This window comes from Antechinus flavipes, chromosome 1 (genome assembly GCF_016432865.1).
Source record: "Antechinus flavipes isolate AdamAnt ecotype Samford, QLD, Australia chromosome 1, AdamAnt_v2, whole genome shotgun sequence".
Classification (NCBI taxonomy): domain Eukaryota; kingdom Metazoa; phylum Chordata; class Mammalia; order Dasyuromorphia; family Dasyuridae; genus Antechinus; species Antechinus flavipes.
Window position 1 is genome coordinate 578,134,636 of NC_067398.1, and position 17,074 is coordinate 578,151,709.

The following is a 17,074-nucleotide window of genomic DNA, read 5'->3' on the forward strand; positions in this document are numbered from 1 at the left end:
GCCAAAGATTATTTAAAAAGATTTCTACTAATTTTCTTTTGAACTAGAATATTAGCCTTACAATAAATCATTTAGGACATAACGATTAGGATTTCATAGCATTCTATAAAAACAACCCTTTATTTTTAAAAAAAATCATACCTGCGTAGCAGAAGGTTCTCGGGATGCAATAATGGGTTCTTCATATATTTTTCTATATGATGACAAAGAGCCTAGTATTCCTGGATTCACAAAGTCAATTAATGCATAAAATTCCTGTAAATCATTTTGAATTGGGGTACCTTGAAGAACCAAAAAAATGTAAAAATGTAAAGATTGTAGAATTGAGTACTCTTTTGAAAAAATAATCAATCAACAAATCAACCTGCTCACTTCTCATGAAAGACATCCAAATCAGATAGCAGTACTTTGAAAAAAAAAAAAAAAGCTAACCTATCAGGACAAAATATTAATTGGTTTTAATCATATTGCTAAATTATTCCAGACCTATATATCTTTTACTTTCTAAAGTCAGTCAGTCAACAAGCATTTATTAAGTGTTTTCTATGTGTCAGACACTGTGCTTAACATTGGGGACAAAAAGAAAGACATACATCTTGACTTCATGGAGTTCACATTCTAATAAGGAAGCTCATATTCTAAATATGCAAACAAAAAAAAATAGTGTACAGACAAGATAATATACGCAGTATAAAAGAAAAGTAATTTCAACAAAAAGGTACTAACAGTTTGGAGATGGGATAAGGGAAAAGGAAAGGGCTCCTGCAAAAGGTGGGATCTGAGCAGAGCCACTGTAGAAACCAAGAAAGCCAGAAAGTAGAAAGGAAGGGGAAAGCATTCCAGGCAGAAAGGACAGCCAGACAAAAGGCCAGAAGAGAAGGTAGGATTGGTGTGGGTAAGGAATAGCAGAGTGGTCAGTTTTGCTGGCTTGTAGAATGTGTGGAGGAGCATAAAGTATAAATGTCTGAAAAGGTAGAAGGGAACAGGTTATGAAATGCTTTAAAAGTGAATAAAATTGCCCCTTCTATATTTCTCATTGTCTTGGGAGTTACAGTTAGGACATAATAATAGCAACTTATATTTAATCATCTCTTTATAATTTAGCAGGGTTTTGCCCACAACCAACTTAAGCCATAAATAGCACAAATAATATCTCATGATATAGCTTAAGAAACAAAAGCTCAGAAAAAATGTTATGCCTGAGGTCTTATGAAGAACAAACAGAAGAGTTGGGTCTAGAACCCAGGGCTTCAAAAGCCAAGCCAAAGGAAACATCTAGGAATTGCTCTCCTTTGAATTTCTGATGGGGGTTTTTGCTTGTTTTTGACTGGACCTATAATTTCATTAGTGTAGGGAGCATTCAGTATCAGAAGTAGAACTTGAACCCAGGTCTTCTTGACTCTGAGCCCAAATCTCTTCCTAATCTTTCTGCTATTCTGTTTCTTATTTCTGGAAATGAAAAAAATCTCCCCAGCTATCAACACAGTCAATCTCCCGTGAATAATGATTCCAAAAATATAGGTCTATTAATTTTCTACTATGAAAACAAGCGAATTCCACATAAAATTCTAGTGAATCAGTTATTTCCAATTCGGTAAAAGAAACAAAATGAAATGACTCCATTCTGAGATGATGTAACTAAGTTCAAAAAATCCAATACACCAGAGAATGCTTTCTTTCAGTCATAAGTTCATGAAAAACATAAGCAAGAGTCTCCAATGGTCTCTTTGCCTCCAAAGGGATCCACTTAATGAATCCCAAGGTTTTCCTATTATATCTACATCAATTTAAATGTCTTCTGTTTGCATTTAAAACCCTTCAAATTATGAGCCCAGTCTATATTTCTAAGAGCTTATTAAACTTAGTTCTTCTGTTTCACATACTTTACAGTTTAAAGCAGATTTCTAATTGTTCCTCATACAAGGCAAAACATTTCTCATGCCTCTGCACTCATCCTCAATGTCTGTAATGCATTCATTTTTCATCTATACCTCTTAAAAATCTCATATTCATATCTATATATGTTATCCATCTCTGATGATATAATCTAAAGTCATTGGGGACAGGGATTTTTCAATTTTGAGGGTATAATCCCAATGCATTCAGCACATAGCAAACATTTGATAAATTCTTATGGATTGATAAATATGGAAATGGACACAATAAGCATTTTCTTTTTTGTTAAAAGGATATGTTTTAAATATTTTTTACAATATTATCTTTTCTTTCCAATTCACAGTTCTGTAAAAATCAGTGGATAGAGAGAGCACTGACCCTGGAGTCAGAAGGAGGAGTCAGGAGTGTCAAATCCAGCCTCAAACACTTACCACCTACTAGCTGTATGACCCTGGGCACGTTACTTAACCTCAATTGCCTACAACAAATCCCATCTCTCCCATTGGCTAGTTGTCCATCCTTCATTAAATATAAGGATATATACAAAATCCCTGCTCTTAAGAAACTCACTAAGAGAGTAGATAAGATATATAGAGAAAACAATAACTATCTATATTTAGTCTACATTATATGACAGTGATTAAAATTTTATCCAAAATGGTCATTTTAATGTTGAAATTTTCAATTTCACTTTTAAAAAATCTTGTCTTGAAGAGTATTTAAAATAGTAAAAAGAAATTGCTTTAACAATCATTCCAACTCTCAAAGTGCCTGGCAAATATTAAGTGCTTAATAAATGCTTGTTTCCTTCCTTTATTCTTTTTCCTTCCTTCTTTTCTTCTTTCCCTTCTTCCTTATTTTCTTCCATGACAGGTTTGTGAAAGACTACAAGAATATGTCTTGTCAATGAATAGGAGCACTAGAGGGAGGTTTCTTTTCTCCATGGCTCCATCTGTTATAATTATCTGAGTGTTGGATAGGGGCTAAGTATGATATCCATTTAATAACATCAAGCACCATCTAAATCTAACAAGGGCACATTCCCAGTCTTAAAATTTTATTATACTAAAAGATTATCAAGTGAATTCATAGAACACTAACCAGTTAGAATTACTCTCTTCTCACAAGACAGGCTAACAAGGGCTGTAGTTGTCTTAATGGAACTGTTCTTCAAGCGATGTCCTTCATCACAGATTAAAAGATCAAATTTTATATTTTGAATTTGATCAAGGCATCGAAGCAGCATCTCATAACTGATGACAAGTACTGAATATAGTGGGGAGTTGACAAAGTCTTCTATTTTGTGATCCTAAAATAAATTACATAACTTCATGAAACAAAACATGCACAGAAACTATATTAATAAAGCTTAAGAACAAATTTCATGCCAGCTACCTGCTAGGTATTATAACACTTATGCTTCAAAGATAAAAATCATGTAAGAAAATAACAATAAATTTCATTTTGAATTGTAGAGTTGGACAATGATAGTTATCTGATGAGGAACAGAATGCTGCTGAAATATACATATCTTTAATATTCCAAAATGGAATTATTAATGGTGATTTGTATCCATGAGTCAGTGGAATAGGAATGACTGCTATTACTAACAACTTTTTTTTTTTCAACATGCAGAAAGATTACCTTTAATTTACAGCCATGTTTCTATTTGTAGAGCTTAACAAAATCAATCAGAACTAGCAGACATAGTCTAGTAAAAATACATTTTACAAACTGGGCCCTCTCCAATACTCAGCAATTCCCTTTTTGTTATCAATTCTCTCCCTCTAGGAGCTATTCTAAATCACTTTCTTCCAACCTCCTAACAATTCTACTGAAAAGGTCAAGGCCATCTGTCTAGGCCCTATTAAGTAATAGTCTTATCCTCATCTTTAAAAATCACTGAACTCACTTCTCATTCTTTCTTGTAGCAAATGAAAGATGTGTTCTTTCCTCTAAAGCTTAACAATTCCATTCTCTCCTTTTCTGATTCCTGAGAGATCTTAGTTTCTACTCTCTACGTCATCTTCAATCTTTTTCTATCTCCAGTGATTTTTTCTTCATTAGTTTCAATCATACATATACAATATAGACATATCATCAAATGATTCTAGATTTACAAAAAGCTTTCTTTATAACACCTCAATGATAAATATCGGTATTATATTCCCTACTTCCCATCTGAGGAAAGTAAACAGAGAAACAAAAAAAAGCTATTGAATAATGAAGCTGAGTTTTTAACTCCAAAGTGAGGGTTTTCTTTCAGAGTCCTAATAAAGGAGACAAAAGATATATCCTGCCTTAGAGAAGCTGCCATTCAAATAGGGAAAACAATAAACAAACAAATACATAAAATCAAATTACTGTCAGTATAAATAAAAGATAATTAAGAGAGGGAAAGTACTAGAATTAAGAGGGATTGGGAAAGGTTTCCTATAGATGTGATTTTAGTTGGGACTTGGCAGAAGCTAGAAAAGGGAGTACAGATGAAGAAGTTGAGAACATTCCAGGCATAAGGACAGCCAGAGAAATGGAGTGTTCATAGTGTCGTGTTCATGGAATAGAAGATTAGAAAGGTAGAAGGGGCTAGGCTATAAAGGGCTTTGAATGCCAAACATAGTATTTTGTGTTTGATTCTGAAGGCAACATGAAACCACTGGAATTTACTGAATAAGAGGGTCTGACTTTTAGGAAATTTCAGGAAAATTTCTCTAGCAGCTGAATGGAAGACAGACTGAAATGGAGAGAGAATTGAGGCAGAAGGCCGACTCACCAACAGACTACTACCATAGTCTGGGCATGAGATGATGAGGACTAGAGTGGTGGTTGTGTTTAAGGTCAGACAGAGACACACATAAGAGATGTGGCAAAGCCTTAGCAACAGATTGAATATGGGGGTAAAAGAGTGAGGACTCTAGGATGACTCGTATGTCTCAAGCCTGAAGGACTGGGAAAATGGTGTTACCCTTGTGTGGAAAGGTGAAAAACTTACAGATTAAGCACATATTGATCAGAGACTGTTAACTAAAGTAGATCAGGCTATAGGCCCCAGTCATGTGATTTTAGATGAGACCTGGACTGCATTCCATTGTCTAAAGAAGGAATTAAGGGGCAGAAGCTGTATATCACCTTTTTTACTGCATTCTGCTGACCAAATAGGGAGATAAAGATTTATGTAAACAATCACAGCCTGTAAAGGGTGGGATTTTGGGGATTCTTTGTCTGAAATGTATAAAAGTTGTAAGCATCTTCAAGTGAATGACTCTCCTCCTGTGGGTATCTTTGCTGTCCTTTCAGGCCCACAGGCCAGGACGGTCCACTTCTCGAGATTCTAATAAATTCTTTCTGTACATCATTTGGAGTGACTCCTGAGTAGTCAGTTTGGGTAGGTGCAATTGCCCCAAACACTCTCTATAGTAAAAGGGAAGGGAGGAGAAGAGCAGGGTTTAGGAGGAGGTGATGAGTTCAGATTTGGACAAGTTGAAGTTAAGATGTATGAAAGGCATTTGGATATGTGAGACTAGTAGTCAACAGAGAGGCAGGGATAGAATAGGTAGATTTGAGAATTATCAGAATAGAGATGTTTTATATCCTACTTAGTATTGACCAGGGTAGCCCCGAAACTTTCTAAAACTCCTTTAAAAGATCCTCAGAGGTGGGCCCCATCCCCATTGATAACACTCACTACTGATTAAGCTTTCTATTGAATTAAAGAGACTCATTCAATTCTATTCAAATTCAGCTCAAGCTGTACCCAGCCCCATCAAGAGCAACCCCCAGCTTGTAGCCAACCAAGGCTTATAAAAAAAGCCAATCCTTGGCATAGCAAACCTCTGCTGGCTGGGATGATATTCTCTTCCACTGCTATCCACTCTTTATCCTCACTTATTTCTCTAAGGAGACTTCATGCCTTTCAGGATTTCTCCACTAAAAACTTTACTTCTCTGCCAGGGCTCCTCTACAACTTTACTTCCCTGTTGGGACCTTGCCACTAAGGAATTCAGCCTTTCTATTCATGCATACCCTGTAACAACATCTTTTACCAATCTAGGGTTCGGATTTACGAAGAAACTATGAGCTGCCAGAAGAGGGTTCCCAAAACTTCCTACCCATGCACCAAATGTAGGGGAGCCAAACCTCTCCATTTGGTTCCCTGAACCCTGAGCCTGCCACTAAACCTCCTCATTTAACTCCCGACCACCAAGAACCCTAATCTCATCATTTGGTTCCCTGACCATCCTAAATCTAGACCTCATCAGTATCAAGTATAAAGCTAGGTAAAAGCCTCAAATAATTAACAATGGACTAGACTAGCAGTCTCCAAATTGTTTTCATGGTGCACCTCATCAGCAAAAATGTTTGAGCATGTATCCCAGTATATTATACTTGCTGATGTATAAATGATAAACATGTATTACTGTGCTAATAATAATTTATTTATCCAACTTTTAAAAAGAGAAATTAAAAAAGATGAACTAAAAATGAATATTAGATGCCAGAGTCAACAGGAAGCTACTGGAATTTACAAGGTAGGACAGTGACATGGTGAGACATGTGCTTTAGTAAAATCACCTTGAAAACAGCTTGTTGACTTAATGCCACCTTATTGCCTCCAGGATCAAATACAAACCTCTGTCAGGCATTTAAGCCCTTCACTGACTGATTCCAATTTTTCTGGCCTTATTTACAGTGTAGCCCTTTAAACATTGTTCAGCCAAATTTGTCTTATTTTTCTTCATAAACAATCCTCTCTCAACTCTATGCTTATGCAGAAACTATCTCCCATGTTTCTAATATACTAATTCATTTCAACTCTTAGACTTCCTAACTTCCTGCAGATCAAGTGACAAGTTCTTACATGAAATCTTTCCTGATTCTCCCCAAAATACAAGTAATCCCCCCAAGAAATTACCTCGTATTTATTGTGTATATACATACATACATGTACATTGTTTGTTGAGGGCAAGGCCTGTTCCATTTTTGTTTTTGTAACCCCAGAATTTCTCATAGTATTTCCATTATAGAAATTTATTAAATACATGAAACATCACAGGCTAATAATAGATCTGAAACTAGAAGGAACTGGCTAAGCAATCTTGTTTAAAGATGAGGAAGCAGGTCCAAAGAGGTTTTATGATTTGTCCATGTTTTACAAAACCAAGTTACTTGGACAAATAATGATGAATGCTCTGTAGGTGGCTATTTGTATTTACAATTCACTTTTTCTTTTTCCTTTTTTTTTTTTTTTTTTGCTTCACTTACATAACATTTTTCTCTCCCCCAATCTAATTTCTGGTAGATACACAGCAATGAACATTTAAGAAAACATTACTATAGTCAGCCACTAGATGGCATCAACAAAGATAATGTACTTCTATTGCCCTATTTCCACCACAAAAACATTTCAACACTAGTGGGACAAGAATAATAAGTACTATTTATTGGTTCATTGTACAAAGATATTTAATTATATTTTCCCCTAGTGCCTCAATTTCTGTTGAAAGATTTTTAGAGGGAGAAATAAATGAAATTTCACTTTATTAAATATCAATGAGAAAGATGCAAGAAGCAGACTATAGATCATTAGCATACATTTAATTTCCTTATCTATCTCATTTTTATTTTGATTGTTTCAACTTGATAGCCTCTCAGGGAACCTCTAAAGAAATCAGCAAATTTAAGGTTTTGGATCATCTGGCTCAGCTTTCTTTCTAGAAGAAACCTTTCCTGATCCTCCTAGTTTTTAGGGTTTTTCTCCACAAATTACCTGGCATTTTCTTAACTGTTTATATCTTGTATCCCTTGGATGGATTTTTGAGAGCAATTAATTAATTAATTAATTGATTTTAATTTTAACTTTATATCCTAAGTGCTTTATATATAGCAAATGCCTAATTAATGTTTTTTGAATCACATTACTGACATAAACGTGTTATTGGTACTAAAAAAAAGAAATAATAAATGGTGTTAATACCCAGAAAATATTGTTATAAAAGATAAAATACGATTCCTCCATTAAGAGAATATGGCTTTGAGTGTAAGGGGAGAATTGAGATTGGAGAACAGGAATTTACCTCAAAAAAAAGAGACTAGACCAAAGAGATCATGAAACAGCTAGACACACTAAGGAAATGATGAAGCTGTAACACTGTATGAGCCTCTGGCTCCTTCCTGTCTGCACCACAGCCCTGAAACTATGGCTCTTGAGACAACTTAATTAAGCAAAACTCTGTCTTGCCCCTCTCCTCCCCCAAACTCAGCACACAATAAAAACTGGATTAAGAAATAATTTGAGGAAGTTCTCTCCTAAATGGGGGGCTATACTTTTGTTCTTCATTTTAAGAGGAACAATGACATCATGAAGACAATAACTTGTACATAAATTGGATTTAAGTAAAGCAGAATTGCACAAAGTCGTCAGCCTACCTCTCTCCTTCAGGGTCATCAATGTTCAGTGAAGACAAATGGTGATGGCTGGTGGTGCAGTGAATGACTTGGATTTCTCTGATGAACCACTAAGCTTTAGGGCCCAGGGGTCCTCAAACTTCGGCCCGCGGGCCAGATATGGCAGCTGAGGATGTTTATCCCCTTCACCCAGGGCTATGAAGTTTCTTTATTTAAAGGCTCACAAAACAAAGTTTTTGTTTTTACTATAGTCTGGCCGTCCAACAGTCTGAGGGACAGTGAACTGGCCCCCTATTTAAAAAGTTTGAGGACCCCTGTTTTAGACACTCTAGAATGCCTGCTTCAGTCTGACTTCATGGATGTTGGAACAAATTCAATACTATCAAGTTCAATAGTATGAAGGGGAACAGAGTTCCCAGAGGCATATCACACCATATACATTGCCAGCTTCCCATCTCCCAAGGAGAAAAGCAAATTACATCCAAGAGCATCAATTCCTAACCACCAATTTCCTCCTAATCCCTTGTAATCTGGCTCCCACAAGTACATAGAAATTGTTCAATTAGATGGAACCAATGGCATTCTATATAGCAAATGCAGTGGCTTTTTCTTCATTCACATCTTTTTTCACCTCTGCTTTTGATATCTTCAATCTGTTATTCCACAGTTCTCTTTAACTGTCCTGACTCAGTTTCCCTGTACTAGTTTCTCTTGTCTCATTCTCCCTAACTATTCCCCTTAGTTGTAAACTCCCCCTCTGGCCCATTAAGACTGAGGACCATTTACTCTAAGGTTATAAACAAGAGAGTAGACCTCCTGACTCTTTTCTGTCCTCAAAAATTTACAATATTCCTCTAAAATATTCCAAGATATCTCACTGACATCTTTATTTTTGTGTATTCAGATGTCCTATCTCTGATTTTTAGCATTTATGGCCTCCCCTATCCTGACAGAAGTTTTTGCACCCTTTCCCTCTTCTTTGTTTCTAAAAGGTATGTAAGGATTTGAGATTCTCCCATTCATTGCTGGATGCTGGATTCTTTGAGATGACAGTCTCCTCCAGCCCTGGAACCAAAATGGATCCCTTGGTCCCAGTATATCTTTATCTCTGTCTGATTGGATAATTTGAGATGAAAATTCTGTCAATTATGCTCTCCAATTAATAAAATATTAAAACTCTCTAATTTCTCTCCTGCCTCAGTTTCTCCGGCATTACAGATCTTGAACCTTGAAAGTCTATTAAAACCCTTACCTCTGACATCTCCAGTTGTCCAGATCTATATCTTGAGAGTGAGGTCAGTGACTTTATACGGTTCACCCTCACTTAATGCCAATCATTCACATGTCATGGCATCACTTCCCTGATGTCATGGTCCTCTTTGAGAGCGAAAGGCAAACAACCACAATCAGTGACCCAGACTTTTTCCCTAATAGGTTTGAGCTCCTTTATTAAAGGAAGCTGGTTCTGCCCAAAGAGAAGCAATTTTTGTTAACAGGTGCCATTAGAAGTCACCTAAGAAATGGTGATGATGGGGAGATTAACAGAGGTTAGAGACTCCTGGGGAGCTGCTTTTCAACTATTTATCAACCTGTATTATAACAAAGAGCTTTTTTGTCATCTATGGGCATATACCCAGGTGTCTGGCATTCAAAGATCTTCCTAATCTGCCTGGCTGCTGTCCTATTCCTTCTAGTCTTCTTAAACCTTACATTTTCTCTGATTCAGATTCAGTAACGCTATCCTCAAACAAGACATTTCATCTCCCAACTCCTGGCATTTTAATTTATCCCATGCCAGAAATATTCTCCCTCTTTATGTCTGTCTCCTACCTTCTCTAACTTGCATCAAGTAGCTGAAATCCTACATTTATAGGGAGTTTTTCCTCTTAGTGTTAGTGCCTTCCCTTTGCTGATTATCTTCAATTCATCCCATATGTAGTTTGTTTATACACAGTTGTTTGTATACTGTTTCTCTTTTTAGAATGTGAGCTTTTGAGAGCAAGAACTATATTTTTGTTTTCTTTGAATTCTCAGTACTTAACACGGTGCCTAGAACATAGTAGGCACTTAATAAATGTTAACTTACTGACTAAGCTCTGCAAAACTGCTGTTTTTTAAATAACTGCACTTAGATAAATTCGTTTCTTAAGTGTTTTCTTTACTGCTTTAAAAACATAATTCTGAAAAAAGTTCCATAGGCCCCACGAAAGGAGTCTGACATACAAAAAAGTTAAGTACTCTTGTTCCAGTCTCTGTTCACTCCTACGATTTCAACTCTCATTTCTATGAAAATCACTCTCAAATCTCTAATTCTAGCTCTGATCTCTCTTCTAAGCTCCAGATCTGCATCTCCAGCTATTATCAACATAAATCCAGCTCTCTGTTCCAACAAACTCAATGTGTCCAAAGTCAAATTTATTATCTTTTCCCTGATTTCATTCCTCCTTTTGACTTAATACTTCTGTCAGTGACATCATTCACCTAGTCTCCTAAATTCAAAACTTTGAGATTATCTTTAATTCTTTATCTCTTGTAGCAAATCCATTACTAGTTTCTACAGATCAAACTTTGTAACAAAAGGAAGGGCAGAAAGATCACTGGCCTTGGAATCAAAGGATATAATATTAGATTTATTTCTCAGGATCTCAATTTCTTCATATTAAAAAAAATGGCTTAGATTATATAGTTTCCACAGTACCTACTCTTAAGGGTCTATGATTTCTCTCTCCTGCTTCCTTTCCCACCTCTTTATTCTTATTGCTACCCTCCTAGTAGTAAATAGTAGTGTATTACTAGCTCCTTGGATCATCACAATGAACTCCTCACTAGTTTTACCTCAGCTATTCACCCTCCCTTTTTCTCCCACTACTCCACTCAACAGTCTTCAGGGATCCCTCTTGCATAGGAAATAAAGTCCAAACTCCTTAATCTGGATTTCAAACTACCTTATCAGCCTTTTCTCAAAGCACTGCTCTCTCTATATATATTCTTTTATTCTAAGAAAACCAGATTTCTTTCTTCTAAGAAGAAGCCTCATTTCTGGACTTTCTGCTTCTGCTATTCTCTAAAAAGCTGCATATAATGCTAAATCTTTATAGTGATCATCCCTCTTGCCTGGAATTTACTCCCCTTTTCACCTCCAATTACAAAAATTTCTTTTTCTTTTCATCAAGACAGAGCTTAAGCACTACTACCTTTTCTCCCTCCCATATTACCTTGTATTTAATTATTTTGTATATATTTTAACTTATTAACTTCATATTTATACTGTATATTTTTTCTATATTTCTTTCCCAATGGAATGGAATGTCCTTGCAGGCTGGATGTTTCATTAATTATATCTGTAACCCTAGTTCTTAGCACATTACCTAGCAAATAGTAATGTTTAATAAAATACTCATTAATTGATTATAATCAAGAATGTCTGGGTTTGAATCTTGCCTTAAGCACTTAATAGCTTAATAGCAAGTCATTTCACACAAGTCTCAACTTCTTCAGCTAATAGATAATTGCACCTACTTCAAAAAGTTGTGAAGATTAAATGAGATAATGTATATATGAAGTGCTTTATAGCTACTATCAAATAAGCAAACATATTTATTAAGTACCTACTATATTCTTGGAACTATGCTAAGCACCAGTGACACAAAGAAAAATAAAAATTAATCCCTGCATTAAGGAAATATATATATTGTAATGTGAGAGACAACATGTATGCAGTTAGATAGATACATGATAATTTGAAGAAAAAGAAAGCATTAACATAAACACATAAAGAAAGCTAAAGATTTTAAAATGTGGAAGTGAGAAGGAGGCACATTCCAGGTACATCAGACAACCTATGCAAAAGCACAGAAGTGAGAGATGTCCTAAATTTGAAAATATCCAAAGTTGTCTTCTTAACATAAGGTCATAATATAAGATATACTTTTTTAGCTTTCTATAATTCCCAAGGAGCGACTGTGCTGATGGGAAGATTTTCAACTCTGACTATAGGTCCAAAGTTCCATGATATAAAGGATTACTTTATTTTTAAAATAGTTTTATATGAATATAATATCAACAATTTCTAATATGTCAGAACACTTACATTAAGTTGTTTCTTCATTAGTAAAGATAGATTTGTATTGAACAATTTTTATTTTTTGTCTAGTCTCCTGGCTATATGCATATGCAAAGCAGGTAGCCAGGGACAAAACAAAATGGCCTGCAAAAGAATTAAATCCAGGAAAGTGGAGCTTTTGCACTGTACTATTAGATAGTTTGACCACTAACAAATAGATATTACCAAATCATGTTTTAAAAAGGTATTCTATTTCAGGCTAGCTGAAGAGTTGTATGGATTCATTAAATAAGCACTTCACAGGCATTTGTGATAACAAAATAAATAAAATTGTCTTCATTATTTTAAATTTTTAAAGAAAGTTTTAATGTTCTAGATTTCTCATTCATGAAATCTATTGGGAAATTGTTCTCTCTCTCTCTCTCTCTCTCTCTCTCTCTCTCTCTTTTTGAGACAACTGGGGTTAAATGACTTGCCTAGGGGTCACACAGCCAGAAAGTATTAAGTGTCTGAGGGCAGATTTGAACTCAGATCCTCCTGATTTCATGGCTGGTCCTCTAGCCACTGCACCACCCAGCTGCCCCCATAAATTTTCTCTTAAGAGATAAAAAGACACAAGTGTTTTGAGAAAAATGCTGGTCCAAGAACTTGTGTTCAGATCCTGTCTGTGCCACTTATTTTCTAGCAATCTTGGACAAATCACTTTACCTGTCTAAGATAGTTATCTGAAATATACAATGAGAAAGTTTCACTACATAGTCTCTAAAGTCCTGTCTAGCTCTAATTCTTACAATCCTATGATAAGCACCTAAAAAGATACAAATAATAATTTAAGTATTTACAGCTAATTTTCCTGATAAATGCCACCATCACTTTTCCTGTTACCTGGTAATTACTTCAGGGACCAAATATAAAATTTTTTGTTTAGTATTTAAAGTTCTACCCAACCAGGCCTCTTCTTAACTTTTCTAGTTTTTTAAAACCCTCATGCCTAAGACTTTTTCCCTCCTTGATTCTGACTTCTAGAATCCGTAGCTTTCAAGTTAACTAGTCTTCTTCTCTAAGAGCTCTTCATATTTATATTTATCTATATATCTTGTTATTAGTGTTAGAAAGTAAGTTTCTTGAGGACTAAGACCATTTTTTTTGCTTTTTCTCTGTATATTCAATGCATAGCAAAACATAACACACAAAGTTGAATAAAACTTATTAATTGATTGACATGATGCAAACTTAAGCAATCAAAAGAAACACAACATGGATTATCTATTAAATGGAAATTAAAGACATTAAAAAATAAACAATGTTACTTAAATATTTCACAAGATCATTAATCTGGAGGTGAAATGGACCTTGGAGATCATTTAAAACAATACCCTAATACAGATTCAGAAACTGAAACCCAAAGAGCTTAAATGACCAAACCAAAATCACATTGGTAGTACACAGCAGTCAGAATTCAAACTCAGGTCCTAGGAATAGTGTAAAATGAAGACTAGGTTAATAAAAATTCTTAATAAAAAATAAAATTTCAACCAACAATTATTTTTAAAAATATTTCCAAGGCTAGATTAAAATGTCTTACCTGATCAACAGTGAACACTTTAATTCTTTCACTTCCTAACCATTTCTGAAATTCTTTTTTCCAATTAATCACTAAACTTCCAGGGGTAACAATAAGTGTCTTTTTTATAATTGGTTTGCCTCCATAGAGTCCCTGACGCAGGAGTGTCCAGATGAGCGAAATACATTGCAGTGTTTTCCCCAAACCCATTTCATCAGCAAGAATGGCACCAAATCTGCCATTCATTCTGTAAAATAAAACTAACTTTATTTTTTGTAAGAAAAAATTAAATAACATTGAAGAGACAAAAATGTAATACAATTAAAATGCAAATATAAGAGACTTCTTTCTCCCATCCTGTAAAATGAACTATTCAATTCAGGCAAAATTTGAAAAATTCTAAGTAGAAAATATGAGTATATGTATGTATAGGAAAATAACTCTTGCCATGATGAGAAAAACTGTTTAGAATGTAAAAGGAATAGAAACTGGAAAATTCAGATTGAAGTTGTTTCAATAATCCTATATAGATGCTAGTAAAGGCCCATATGAAGAGAGAAGAAAATGGAAATAAAAGTGAGAAAAGAAAAATGTTTCAGAAGTATGTAATGGGCTGAGGCTTGAGCTGATGCACTGAGGTCCCAAGCACATGAGGCTAAATAGGAATTGGACCATAATCTATTAATATATAAGCTTGGAGAAAGAATGGCCCCTGCCCACTCTTTGTGCAAGTCCTGATGTGTTGTATAGGAAATGACGATTTTGGTGGGTGGAGGCAGGGTAGTGGAAAAGGAAGGGGAAGGAGAGACTTTTGGCATTGCTATTGCAACAGTTTGCTCAGCGCAGATCGCTCTCTGTTAGCTGGCTTCCTGTCGCAGCTGCCCATATTGCTATAACAATCTTTAATCACCTCTTCACCTTAATAAATATTGAAGATTTTTCCCTTAACCTGAATTCCTGACTCCGGCTGATTTTAAATATGCAGTCATTACAAAAGTATATCTGAAAATAGACATGAAAGAAAGGGTAAAAGATATCACTAAAGTTTTAAACATGAAAAGGTGGATGGATGGACTTTGCTGATAGAACTACTAAAGTAAGAAGAAAGCTTTAGGAGAAAGTCCAATTTTGAACAAATTGAGTTTGAGATGCTAAGGAAATATCCAGAAAGACATGACTAAAAACAGTTAGAAAAGCAGACTTGAACCTTGGGAGAGGTCTGGAGTGTGGGATAGTGAATTGAGAATTATCTGCACAGAAGTAAGAGATGAAAGCATAGAAATACACAAACTTGCCAAAGAAAAAACAGAAAGAAAAAGAAAAGAGAGTAAAGGACATAATCTAAGAGATTAGAATGGGACAAAGGAAGAGAATAAAATACCTCCAAATATTATTAAGAAGATTAGGATTGATACTGTATCATTTTCTTATTGATCCTTTTTACAATTAATTGATTTTGTCCTGAACTGCTTAAGTCATGGTTCTTTGTTTTTGAATTTAGTTCAGAGCTCAGCTGACCTATAATGGATTAAATTTTAAAATCCATCATTTTTGACTCAAGGAATTTTGCTAACCTTGGGGAATATGTGTGAAGAGAAAGGGAATTTGGACCTGATACCTTTACTCTGCTAAGCCATCCTTCAAAGATGTCTAGTTTGCTGTCCAAAAGTCTAAGTCCCTATATCATCAGTGGATGCAAACAATGCACAGTTGTTAGTCTCATGAGAGAAGGGAGGTCATTGTTAGCCCTCATGACCAAATTTTCAACCAATTATGTTGTTCCCAATATCTTAGCTCTATAATTAGTCTCTTAATTCCATGATGTCATCTACCCTGTTTTGTTCTCTATTCTCTATTCCCAAAAATTACATAAGGGGAACTGTTCTTTTATTCAGTCTTTGGCATACCTAGAGGCAAGACAATGACCCATTTATTGATAGGCAACATATCTCTTCTAATAAATATTTTCTTACTTGTAAATCTGCTTCAGTTTAATTTTAGTTTAGATTTTGTTAAAATCTAAAACAGAACTATAATTTACATGGAAAAATAATGTTATATAAAGGACGGCTTGCCATCTAGGGGAGAGGGTGGAGGGAGGGAGGGAAAAAAAAAATCGGAACAGAAACGAGTGTCAATATAAAGTAATTATTAAATAAAAATTAAAAAAAAAAAGAAAAATAATGTTAACATACCATATCCGGTAGAGAATATACTGAGTTGTTTTCTAACAGTGATGATGGATTTGTCATCATCATTTGGCAGAAAACAAATACTAACTTTTTTATTTGACCATATAAGGATTTCCCAACATACACACACTTCCATTTTCACCTAGCCAAATCACATAATTTTCTAGAATGTCCTATCTGATCACATTCATTATAGATTTAATAGATAAAGCAATACTATAATTAAAATGACAGATTGAATTTAGATACTGTTAATATTTAAATATTTTAATTGAAATAATTAGTAAATAAAAGATCAGATATCAGAAAATTAGTGATTCATTGAGTTAAGACTCACCATAGATAACTGGAGCTCAACATAAGAGCTCACTCTACGCTCTGGAGTAAAAGTACAATATTCTAATTCTTGGAGACATATTGTTAAGTTAATATTTAAGAGTCTTGTAATTTTGGATGATTATAATTTTTTTTTTTTTTTTTTGCTGAGGTAATTAGGGTTGTGACTTTTCACACAGGTAGGAAATGTTAAGTGTCTGAGACCAAATTTGAACTCAGGTCCTCCTGACTTGAGGACTGGTGCTCTATCCACTGCGCCATCTAGATGTCCCTGGATGATTATAATTTGAATAATATGTGGGAATGTTCAATGCCAGGATATTTCAAAACCATTATAATTATGAACCACAAAAAAGTTTGGTCTTTTATTTTTATTTTTTGCCTATAAAAGACAAAGAAATAGGTCACAACAACTTTAAAGTTAATAGTATGCAACTGGAAAAATTGATGTAAACAAGTGGGACACTTATTGTAGCTTGGAAATATGTTGATCAAATAACAAAACTTAGTTCAATCTCTTGTCAAATGTAAAGTGCTTCATACATATGAAGAATTATTTGTAGAGGGCTGAAACTATGAATCGATGCACTAAGGTCAGGACAGCCGAGCATTTGAGGC

The 17,074-nt window shown here is 34.8% G+C and overlaps 1 protein-coding gene across 1 annotated transcript in view; it reads right to left on the reverse strand.

Annotated features, from left to right (window-relative positions):
• Nucleotides 1-17,074, reverse strand: part of RAD54B (RAD54 homolog B) — a 110,826-nt gene that overhangs the window by 14,127 nt on the left and 79,625 nt on the right. The window contains exons 7-9 of the mRNA XM_051970850.1: nt 13,950-14,175; nt 2,998-3,205; nt 142-281 (exon numbers count right to left, since the gene is read on the reverse strand). Of these exons, the coding sequence (XP_051826810.1) occupies nt 142-281; nt 2,998-3,205; nt 13,950-14,175 (574 nt within the window). The remainder of the gene's footprint in view (nt 1-141; nt 282-2,997; nt 3,206-13,949; nt 14,176-17,074) is intronic.